General features: G+C 35.3%; 2 protein-coding genes across 6 annotated transcripts; both read right to left on the bottom strand.

Moving 5' to 3' along the window:
- Nucleotides 1-1,651: 1,651 nt before the first annotated feature.
- LOC110625374 (5-amino-6-(5-phospho-D-ribitylamino)uracil phosphatase, chloroplastic) lies at nucleotides 1,652-7,282 on the bottom strand. Of its 3 annotated transcripts, none has more exons than XM_021770999.2 (11): nucleotides 7,054-7,280; nucleotides 6,846-6,956; nucleotides 6,639-6,707; nucleotides 6,394-6,498; nucleotides 4,991-5,045; nucleotides 4,505-4,578; nucleotides 3,878-3,961; nucleotides 3,652-3,792; nucleotides 2,958-3,023; nucleotides 2,120-2,229; nucleotides 1,652-1,977 (listed from the first exon to the last, which is right to left on the bottom strand). In XM_021770999.2, exons 1-11 carry the CDS (start codon nucleotides 7,162-7,164, stop codon nucleotides 1,809-1,811), a joined length of 1,095 nt encoding a protein of 364 aa, XP_021626691.1. In that variant the 5' UTR covers nucleotides 7,165-7,280; the 3' UTR covers nucleotides 1,652-1,808. The 3 variants fall into 3 exon arrangements, with proteins under 3 accessions (XP_021626691.1, XP_021626692.1, XP_021626693.1); XM_021771000.2 differs by having other exon boundaries at nucleotides 6,846-6,953; nucleotides 7,054-7,279; XM_021771001.2 differs by having other exon boundaries at nucleotides 1,844-1,987; nucleotides 7,054-7,282.
- Nucleotides 7,283-7,776: 494 nt separating this feature from the next.
- Nucleotides 7,777-10,547, bottom strand: LOC110624043 (WEB family protein At2g40480). Of its 3 annotated transcripts, XM_021769097.2 has the most exons (3): nucleotides 10,082-10,545; nucleotides 9,121-9,463; nucleotides 7,777-9,000 (listed from the first exon to the last, which is right to left on the bottom strand). In XM_021769097.2, the coding sequence occupies exons 1-3, from the start codon at nucleotides 10,316-10,318 to the stop codon at nucleotides 8,003-8,005; spliced, it is 1,578 nt and encodes a 525-aa protein (XP_021624789.1). In that variant the 5' UTR covers nucleotides 10,319-10,545; the 3' UTR covers nucleotides 7,777-8,002. The 3 variants fall into 3 exon arrangements, with proteins under 3 accessions (XP_021624789.1, XP_021624787.1, XP_021624788.1); XM_021769095.2 differs by having other exon boundaries at nucleotides 7,777-9,463; nucleotides 10,082-10,547; XM_021769096.2 differs by having other exon boundaries at nucleotides 7,777-9,460; nucleotides 10,082-10,546.
- Between the last annotated feature and the right edge of the window lie 888 nt (nucleotides 10,548-11,435).

An 11,435-nucleotide genomic window follows, 5' to 3' on the forward strand; every position in this document is an offset into this window, starting at 1 on the left:
TCTTGATTATTGAGAAGCCATCGCAAACATTAGTTGGACAGAAAATAAATTTATTGTTATGAATTTTTTTTCTTTAATAATTAAAAATCCCCGTTTAATTCAATGGCTGAGTGAACTTTAAATTTTAATAGTCAATTTGCTACTTTTATTTTAATAATTAATTATTGATCATTAATATTTAATTGTCCTTAATGAATTTTTTTAGACCTTGAAGTATAATATGAAATAAAAAAAATTAATAAAATTAAAAATATACAAATTTGAAGCCAGTGACTTTCGTCTTCATAATAACATTTGAATAATAAAAAAATTTTACTTATAAAAGTTTTCTCCACAAGCATTTATCCATAAAAATTTAGACTTTAATAATTGTTATTCCAATAATTTAATCAATTTCAATTGAGTAAAGTTTTTTCAATTTGAATGGATTATTACCCACTTCTTCTATTTCTGTATTTTTCAAGAAGAAAGATTCCTCTCTATTTTCTTTTGTTTGTCTTGGAGTCTCATTTTCATTTTGTTATCTTCTATGTAATTTTCTCTCAAATGCCAGGAGAGCATGCCTTCTAATCTGAAATATGAGTTTGCCCTCCCTTCTCAGGATTAGGTGTGTATATATATATATATATATATTTGTCGTGTTAAATTTAGAATGTTGAGAGTGATATTTTATTATTAGGTCTATGGTTGATCTTTTTCTCTTTGCTTACATGAGTCTTTTCGGTCTCTTTTGTACTACGCAAGAAAGGAGGACCTCCATGCATGTTGGCTTTATTCGTAGAAAATCAATTTCTAGACCTGCATGTTACAAATTTATTTTTGAGCTGCCATGAGATGAGTTCCTGGTCACCCTCTGTGTTATATCACATTTGAGTCCATGTAATAGGAGTTGATGTTAGCTTAGGGGTTTAGTTTTTCTAGGCAATATTACCTTCGAGGACACTAATGTTATTTTCAAGTTATCCAGTTTCTTAAAAATACAAGAGATTGAGAGGTTTGGAGCTCTACCTCCTCCCCTATCTTCTCTAGTGATGCATGAGTTCCTTAAGCAAATCCATTCTCCGCTACTTTTTTTAGTTCGGTCTTACTGGTGTGTTTTTCTTGGTCTATTTCTGGTTTTGGTTCGTAAGGTAGCTTAGAAGTCCATTTAGTCTGCTGCCCATGCGCTTCATTGGTTGCAAGCAAGAAAGGAGCGGCAGTGGTTGTCCATGTGGTTGAATCTTGGTTGTCCATGTGGTTGAATCTGTTATAGTGGGTCAGTTGATCTGATCAAGCTATATCTCTACAGTTTTATTATGGCTTGGGCTTTAAGCCTCTTTTTTTCATTAGGCTATGGACTTGAAGAACTCTTGTTTGGACCTTATAACTTTTTTTTCTTTTTTACCTAATGTAGTTTTATCTTTGGAAAAACAAGAGAAGAAAAGAATCAAAGGTCTTCAATAAGGTCATTGGAGGAGAACTCCAATTCCCATTACAATAAAAACTAAATGGTGAAAATGAGTTCCTAATCCTTTTAATTGTTTCAACTTCCAGTATTTTAGCTGACCAACAAGCTACACCCATTCAAGTTCAATATGATCACTGTTTCAGACCACTTAGAAGAAAAAGAAGGGGAACTCCTTCACAACACATCTAAATTTTTCTGATATGATTAGTATAACATGCATACCCTTTGATTTCAATCAGATATGAGAACTGCAGTCTTCTAATTACTGTACATCATATAATGAATGTAAATAAAAAAATAAATCAAAAGAGAAGTTTTTTTTTTTGGCTTTTATCTTCCAGAGAGGCAAGGTGGAAACTAATCAGAAAATGGTGTCAACAGTTAGCTTTCTTTTTGAAGGAGATTTCTCTATGATCTGCTTTTGCCTGTCCATAAATCCAGAACCCTTGTTAGCAAATAATCTCCGCAGATTGATCACCGAAAGTTCGTTGAAGCTCGCAACTGCAAGATCAGCTTGCACCAGTTCATACCTGCATTTTTCTACATTAGTCTATATATGCATCAGTTAACTGAGACACGAGTGAGGAAAATTGATTGCATGAAATCTCCCAATACGATTCAGGATTTATTAGAACTTGGCAATACCCAAGAAATTTTATGGAGGGAACTTACGCAGGATGAGCACCAATCAATGCCACGGCCATCATAGTACAGTTGTGCGCAGCAGTTATGCCTCTGGGATCATCCTCAAACACCACACATTTGGACGGTTTCCGATCCAGCTGCAAGGCATTTATGCAAAAACATCAAAACAACTGAAGTGAACAGAATCAACAAGGACATAAACTTGTACGGTTTATTTTTCATTAAGCATTTACATGTATATCCCAAATGTGATTGGTTCACTCTTCTTACTATTTCCCTTAAATGAGATCGCCTTTTTAACCGCTCACCCTCTGAACTTCTACTTTTATAATTGCTAATGCTTCACTCCCTGCCCAACTCCTCTCTCTTTATCCCTTTCTTATCTTTTTCAACTCTTCCTAATCATGGCAGGACTGAATCAGCCTGGAGATATGACCTGTATTTGAACGTGTTCGCTAGACACGTTACTCTCCACCTTGAAAAATTTTCACCCTGTTATCTATAACTGACAAACTCTTTCTCCCTTTATCTATAATATTCATCAAGCCCACTTTTCAAACCAAAAGATAAGAGTAACCAAACCCATCTATAATTTCAGCTTCCATTATCAATATTTCTCCTTATAGATCAAAATGTATAGATAAACAAAATCAAGCTAAATGGATCTCGGTACCAAGTATATTGGCTATCCCAAGCAGATATGGAGAATCCATAGCCTAGCAAAATTGAATTAAGTACAACATTTGTTCCCGGAAAAAAAAGCAACAACAACGACGACAGCAGTGAGCAGAAGATTCGAAACTGTTCTACAATTTAGGAAAATGTCATGAAATAAGTCATCTTAAAGCACAGTTCTATTCCATACCTTCAGTGCTGCAGAAAGAAACTTATGAGCTATTGACTCCATGCCATCTTCCTCGGTCACTATTGCCTGTAATGATAGAGAGATGACTATTAGGTGCAGGCCACTGGAATTTCAACAATGAGAAGTCTGGCAACTTCAAAGAATTACTGGAATTGATAAGAGAAATTAGAGGCTGCATTGCAACACGCAAGCACCCCAAAAAAAAAATTCAAATTCCCTAATTTAATTTATAAAAGAATTGCCCCCAAAAAAAAGATTAGGAGTTTTCTTTCAAAAAAAGTAATTATAAGATGACCTGAACAACACAAATGACCTGTCATGAATTCCAAAAACTTGACTGGTTAATGATGTAAACTCATGCAAAATACTGACCTTAACCCAACATGAACAAACTCAAATTTCACCCAATCTGACTTGCTTGCCACCGCCCCATGATGGTGCTAAAGTAAGCGTATTTAGCCATTTCACAATTGGAAAAAAAGTAACCAGAAGGGGAAAAAAATTTCACAGCACGTAAGAGAAGGAAATGAAGGGGAAGATGATGGTTGTAAAACTGTTGTGAGTCGTAGAACATCATTAGCAAATCAAGACGAGAAAATAACCAGATGAAACAGTCACATCTTGCACATGATTTCACATTTTTAGTTAGGTGTCATCCCTTCGCAAAACATAATTTACATAGAGAGTCATCCACCTGAAAATAGTTCTTCAGCCCCATCCGCTCCAGCGTCCCAACCATGTTTACCCGATCTAGACTTGAAACAACAGCACACGGAATTCTAGCTCTTGCAACCGCATCCAGCCAAGCTTTCAGCCCCTCAATGGATTCTCTGAGCTGAGTGAAAAATATTTATAGCAAAATAATATTTAAATTCAAGACACAAACATATCATCCATAAAGTCAGTAGAAGGGACCTTACCCTAAGCAGATGATCATAATACAGCTGTGATAGCCTCAATTTCAATCTATCTATTTCATTTTCTGCTGTTTCCCAGTGCAATACCTGAAATAATAATGCAAAAGCTCGGTTACACTTGCTCAATATCCAAAAGTAGCCAAATCTGGAAATTGACTCCAAATCGCCACTGAACAAATGAAGCCAAATAGTGTCCAATCACTGGTCACTGGAGAATACCTCCCAACCTTGGAGTGATTTTATTTTAAAAGCTTAAAGTTTTCATAAAATACAATGAGTCACCAAAGCTCATCCCCAATTCATAGATTTAAAAAAATAAAATAAAATTAATCTTTCCCCCTTTCCTTTTCATTTTCAAAATACAAGAATTGTTTTGATGCTAGAAACAAATAGGACAAGGAACACAACATCTCAAATCAATATAAGTTTCTGCACTATATGCATTTTTTTTTTCTCTTTTATACACAATCAGTGAAAGCATAAGGAAACTCCAAAACAAGAAGAATTATCTTTAACAAATGAGAAATGCACTTTTTTTAGCCAACATTATATGTGATTTTGAAGGGGTGGGAAAAAAGGATTTATATCAAAATGACAACCTGATATAAAAATCACAAAAGATTCTCAAACCTTATGCAATACATGATCAGCTCCTGCATACAACATCAACCTTTGTGCATGCCCATCATCAGGAATTTCCTTTCCTACACAAGAGTCCAAACAATCATACAGTCTCACAAAAAGTCTCCAACACAATGCTCTTGACAAGTACAAGAAGAAAAAAAGAGAATCTTTGCCTCCATATAAAACCAACAAGACACCCAGAGACAACAGGATGTTCCAATGCAACCTTTGCATCTCCCCTTATGATAAAGAAAACAAACGGCAGACTTGCACAAAAAACTTGCTGCTGTTTCCAATTTTAAACAAACTGATGATAAAAACCATTACAAAACATCTTTGCAAATTCAGACCTGTCTTCCAACACTGGAGAAAGTTCTCCTGATTTTGTAAGTGACTCTAAAAATGCTATAAACTAAAGATAAAACACAGGTTCACATGAAGTTGAAGAATTTTCGCTGTGACCAAGTTAAGGGGAAAAAAAATACTTCATACCCTCTTCAGATGCAAGCTGCTTCCACACATTCAGCTTCATAGCTCGGGTATCTGCCTGAAACACATCATACGTAAGATTACAAAGGAATTGCATCAGAATGTGTCTCTTAGTGAGACATGGTTGGGCATCTTTCCCCCTATTATACCATGATGGCATACTCATTCCTATTTTCTTTAACACTCGGTTTCAGGGAGTGGAAAACGGGGAGAAAATATTTTGTAACATAGAAGATAATGAGAACAGAAACTTTTCCTTGTTTGGAACAAAGAGGCAAAAGTTAAAGAGAGGAAAATAACATTAATATTTCCTTTTGGGATTTCAATTTTCTGATCTCTCAATTTCGAAAGAAAAGTATATCTTTCATAATTTTACTTATATGTCCTAAGATTCAAATACAAAAAAATAAAAAAAGCCAAAACTTTAGCGCTTTTTCCAATTATAGACAATTCTTTTTTTTGCGTCAATTTTAGACCAATTTTAAAGTTTGTATTAATTATAACCTGTGGACAAATTAAAAATTGCAGCTGCTGACATGGCATTATCTACTATTACTGATGTAGCATACAGTATAATAATAAAGAGAGATGGTGGGTAGAGGAATGGGAGACATAAAAAGAGAGGAAATTGGAGGAAAGGGAGAGAGAGAGCGCGATGGATGGAGAGGTCATCTCACTCTTTCCTTTTCCTTTCACCTACGTTCTCTCTATCACTCCCTCCACCCATCCCTTTCTATCTCCTCCACCCAATAGTATATATTATCATCTGCTCATGTGTCAATTTTTAATTATATATGTGTGCTAAAATGATGATCAATATTTTTTTTAGTAAAAGGGTAAGAGCAAAGCTCCGCTAAACTAAACTACTTGGGATTGCCACTCTAAAGAGCCAATCCAAAAGCAACTCATCTCAAGAGGCCTATACAATACATGAATACCAGCATCCTCGCTCATGGCCATAGCAAATAACTTGTCAACACACGAACATTTGGTTCACGCACCACATGGGAAAAGTGAATATGACCGGCAGCACAAAACTCCATAATTTAATATTGTTATTTTGACATCTTTATATGAATTTTTAATTTTAAAAATTAATTTTTATCTATTTTTGCAAGTACTTTCCATAAATACCTTTTAAAATATATATATATATGGGAAGAATCATGACATTCACAAGCCAAAGCACTTTCAAAGACAATTCATGTTACCGGATTTAAGGGAGAAAATTAATGAAAATTTCAATTTAATCATTCAGCCTACTCCATCACGATTTTGCAACACCAATTTCGATTCAACTGTATTTGGTCTCAACAGGAGTTAAAACACAATAAATAAATAAATAAAAATTCTAAACAAATTTGTGAACTCTTCTGATATGAAATGGGAGAGATTAGGGAGTTTACCACAACATTGTCCCATGAGAAAATAAGACCATATGCTTCATCAGGTTTCATGGCATAACGTATCCGTTTAAGAAAACCTTCTTGCAGTCTATCATTCAAAAAATCCTATTTGCAAAAACAAATAATACACATAAGTTATACATATCTTATACTCCTTCTGCACCAGAAACCATATGAAGAAACCAAATTCAAATCAATATCACAGGAGAGTCATAAGATATGTATTATCAGCTAAAACTGCTCACCACATCAACCTTCAAAAGCCCATCTTGTCTAAATGTCTCAAATCCTTCTCCATATTCAGCTCCAATTGCCTATAAACAAACAGAAAAAAAAAAGCATCAAAAATCAAAACATACATGGAGATAACAAATAACATAAACTTTTAAAGAAATACCTAATAAACAACACACACAGAGTCATTGATAAAAGAAAAGAAAAGAAAAGGTTACCTCTTGCATAAAAAGATTGTTGGGGGTGATGGGAAATCCATTACCAGAGCCATTTTCATCGAACCCACAAGCGTTTCTAATCACTAAACGATTCTGAAACTTTAATTTCTGCTGAATTATCAAGAAAAACAACAGAACAATTACAAATTGGAAGGGGAAAAAAAAGCGTTTTCATTTTTTTACAAAAAGAGCAGATAAAAAGGCAGACCGATAATCTGAGCTTGGAAGCGAAGAGAGAGTGAGGGAGACGAGAAGAGGGTGTAGAGGGAGAGAGTAGCAGAGAAGAAGAGCTTCTAAAATTGCTGCAACTGCACTCCATATCTCAGCTTGGATTGGCTTCTTGCGAACTAAAATTTAGGTGAAAGAGCAACTACTAGAACTAAGACTCGGATAAAAGAGGACTCGTCCTTTTCCTTCTTATTTTTTTATTTAATTTCGCCTTTTATTTAAGAAATCGGTTAAAATACCGTGAGGCATCACGTGCAGTTTCTTCCCCGTTCCGCCATTTCTTCCAGCCAGTCACGTGCGGTTCCGTGGAAGAAAGGGCGAGCTCCGTCGGAAGTTTAAAGCGAAAATTGTTACGATTTGCTACACAGTAATGTTTTCTGTAATTTCTTCTATGATCATAAATAGCTTGTCAAATTTTTATTTTTAAAATTAGCAATATATTTTAATTTAATAATAATAAAATTATATTTAAATTATAAAATATTAAATTTTATTTTTAATGACAATCAAATAAATTGACATTTTGCTTTGATGCACTTGTTTAGAAAAATTAAATTTATTTTATTTATTTAAACTGAGTTCAAAGGAATCATATGGTGTTTGGCCTAATTTTAGAGGCACATTAATTAAAAACTATAGATTATCTTACAAATATCAAAATTATATTCAAAATGCTAAAGAACTTTGATCAAAATTAAATAAATGAGATAAAAATCTTAATCTATATCATTAAAAAACTCAAAGTGAAGAGCTACCACATTTCTATTATATAGATCCCGGGAGCTCAGAGCAAGGGCCGAGTACAGGCTATGGATATATAAGAACCACACACAATCAACATGAGCAAGCTATTACCATAACTAAAGACCAATACAATTCAACAATTGAAAGAAGATTTTTAACTACACAATCACAAAGCATTCTTCTGTCTAATGCATCACATTGTTGAAATCTTGAGTCTTTTTCTTACTTGGTTTTGTCATAGGCAAGGATATGTGAATGAACCCGAACTTTCTCCTTTGCGTAAACAATTGCTTTTGATCATTTGAATCTTTCTCAGTTCTTGGATGAAATGTTAGATCTTCTCTCAGTTCATGGAGCATTTGACTTAATGCCACCTTCTGTCGTTCTTCACGGCCCTCTGTTGGTCTTGCCATTACATAGTCTTCCTTCAGAACTTGCTTCCTGCTGAGTACGTCACGCATTGAAACTGTTGATCGTAAGATAGGCTTTGGATCATCATTAGCTAGATTGGAATTCCTCATTTCATTTAGTGGAGAATCTTGATCGGTATCAGGTTGGTGCATATGGAAACTATTAAACCTAGTTGCATAATATGGTGTCTGTCCCTCCTGATCATTCTCCGGCTTCCATTTGCGAATTGCCTCTTCAGCAGCAAATTGCTTTCTGTTTGCCATTTCAACTTTGTTCAGCGCTTCTTCTAGGGCAAGTTTACTTTGTTTTACGTCTTCTGTTGCATCTCTCAATTTCCTAAGAATAGACATTTTTGTGATATTAGCTTCACGCTTTTGGAGCTTCGCAACCTCTACTTTCTTGGCAAGCGCCTCAACTTTTTGAGCTCTAGGGGTCAGAGGAGTACGTGCTTCAAATGAGGCTACTTTCTCGGGCTCTGGCAGTACAAATCCTGATGAGGTCTCATTGCTTGATAAAGCCTTGATTTCGGCTAGGGCAACAGCTTCTGCTGCCCTTGCTGCTTCCTCCATTTTTTTTGCTGCAAGCAACCTCAATTCAGCAGTCCTTAAATTTGTCTTGGTTTGTTCATTAGCTAAAATTGCTTTTGAAACTTCTGACTTCTCAGCTTCAGCCATTTTCTTCAACTGCTGTGCCTTGTAATCAGTTACAGCACTGTCTGCAATACATGGTTTCACTCTTGCTTGTTTTAGCTCCTCCTCCAAAGACAACACCCCTGCAAATTTTGATGTTAGCTGCTTTCGGGTTTTCTCAATAAAGGTTTTCTCTTTCTTCATTTTCTTATTCAAAGACTCAACAGAATTTTGAATCACTCCGAGATCATTAATAGTTTTACCAAGGTTTAGTTTTGCTTGCTTCAATTCCATTAAGATCATGTCAGGGGATGACGTAGGGCAAGGGCTCAAATTTTCCATCCTCTGCACTCGCTTGTCCACATGAAAGCTACAATTTTCCTTGTTCATTTCCTTGATAGCAGGACTTGACATCTGCTCATCCGGGATTGTCATACATCTCAGCGCTTCTTTCTGTAGCTGTAGCTTTAACTCTTCAACAATTCTTTTTGTCGTTCCAAGTTCTTCAAGAACATCAAGCGTTTCCAATTCTTTCACGATAAGATCCTTCTCCAATTCTGCTGCTTGTTCCTCAACTTTCTTTATGTCTATCTCCTCAAACCCCTGCTGTGCATGACAATCTTCTTCCAAATCAGAAAAAGATGAAAATATGTAACAAATTACCAATTACAACACTCATCATAATCAGCATTAAACATTCAGGCGAATGAGCCAAGCAATCCTGGCATATTACAGGTTCTGGCATTCAGGATCAAGGCATGACAATCAATCCTGAAGAAATTTATGGTGGCAAAACATTTGAGTTGGTTAAATTAGTGATTTTAAAGTTATGCTTATGTAAACAAGTTAAGAAAGCCTTATGAAATCTGAAAGTAGAAACTAGGACTACAAAAGAAAAACACTGAATATAAACATTCTTTATATTCTTCGAATAGCTCAAATTGTGGAACCCACTTTGATGTGAAAATAGAAGAGCATGAGTAACCAATGTGACAAAATAGCTGCTTCTATTCAAAATAGTCATCATCCATGTGAAAATAAAATCTCCCAAAGAGTCAAAGAAATCAAATTCCATAATCAACAAACTCAAAATTCTATTCAGCTTACTTCAAATCAGTCAATTTCCTATTGAAATACCCAATCTTGAGAATAAAATTCTAAGTAATTTACCAGCAAAAGAGAGTAAAGTAGCTTATGCAAGTAACTTTTTTTTTTTTTTCCAACCTTGTAATATGGAATCCAAGACCCACTTCCTCCAAACCGGGTCACAGCCTCCTTGACGGACCCGAACGGCGGCGAGGTATCAATCTCTGCTCGCAAACCCACCTTCCTCGTCCCGTGCTTAGCGACATTCTGTTGGGCGCAAAGCCCGAAACTCTCAGTCCCCATATCGGACCTAACTTCCCGAATTCCAGGCGTGCCAGGTACCGGTTCAGCGACAGAATCCGGAGTATCCGCCATTGCAGAAAGAAAGGAAATTGAAGCTTCGGTGATGGTGGAAAACAAAAGTGAAAGATGGGATTTAAAGGGTCAAAAGAGAAAGCCATGATGAGAATGCAATTTCAGAGTTTGTGTGTGATGATGGCGCTTGTGGTTCGAGTTGGTAACTCGGACCACAAAAAGAGCGAGACAACCCGGGTCCACAGTCCACTCGGTGAGCAACCAAATCAACATGGAGCTTTCTCTTCTCCGTTCTGGGAGGTTATTCCATGGGAGAAAAGATAATTAGACCAAGGGTCGTTTGATGACGTGGCGCGTTGTAAATGGATATTAACGTAGAAGGTCGTTGTAATTTGGGATTTGACCAATAGGAAGTTGAGAAGGTAAGTGAGTGTAAGTGAGATTGAACACATGGTGGTGGGTAATTAGCGGTCGTGATTTTGACCGTGATTTGCGGTTTTTGTAAAGCGATATTAGAAGTTGAAGCTATTATTGATTTTTTGGTAAGAAAAAGCATTTTTTGTAACTTTATTCCTTTCGTTTTTCCTCAAAGGCAATCTCTGAATTTATTTTACTTTTACATTTATATATATATAATATAATATTGATTTGTGAGATCGTATCGTATTCGTATCATATGTATTTATACTATTATAATATTGATTTTTGTAATTTTAATTAAATTTAATGGGTGAAATTCGTTACATACCAACCATTTTTTCTATAGTTCTATCAGTAAAATTTGTCATTTTTTTAACTTTTCGAACAACTTTGTGATTAAATGGGCTAAACTTATATGTATGTGGCCAAAATGTAAAAAAGGAAAGATAATTATGACATTGTGTGCATTGTTTTTAAGTTAATGATTTATCATGATGAGCTTAATCCTTCAAATTCTACTATTTCACCAGCAACGTTTGTACTATGTCTATTGCTTCATCTGCCTGCCACCATTCATTACTTGTGCCTAATGCCAATCAATAAGCTGACTTCTCACTTTCATTATTTGTTTTATTTTCTTCCCACATCAATCATCAATACATTCTAATTTTCTAGTGGGTTAATCTCTATGTGAAATTTAATTACTTGGTGGTTAAATTCAACTTCATTGATGTCTTTTACGCACGATATTAGAGGT

This window comes from Manihot esculenta, chromosome 10 (assembly GCF_001659605.2).
Source record: "Manihot esculenta cultivar AM560-2 chromosome 10, M.esculenta_v8, whole genome shotgun sequence".
Classification (NCBI taxonomy): Eukaryota; Viridiplantae; Streptophyta; class Magnoliopsida; order Malpighiales; family Euphorbiaceae; genus Manihot; species Manihot esculenta.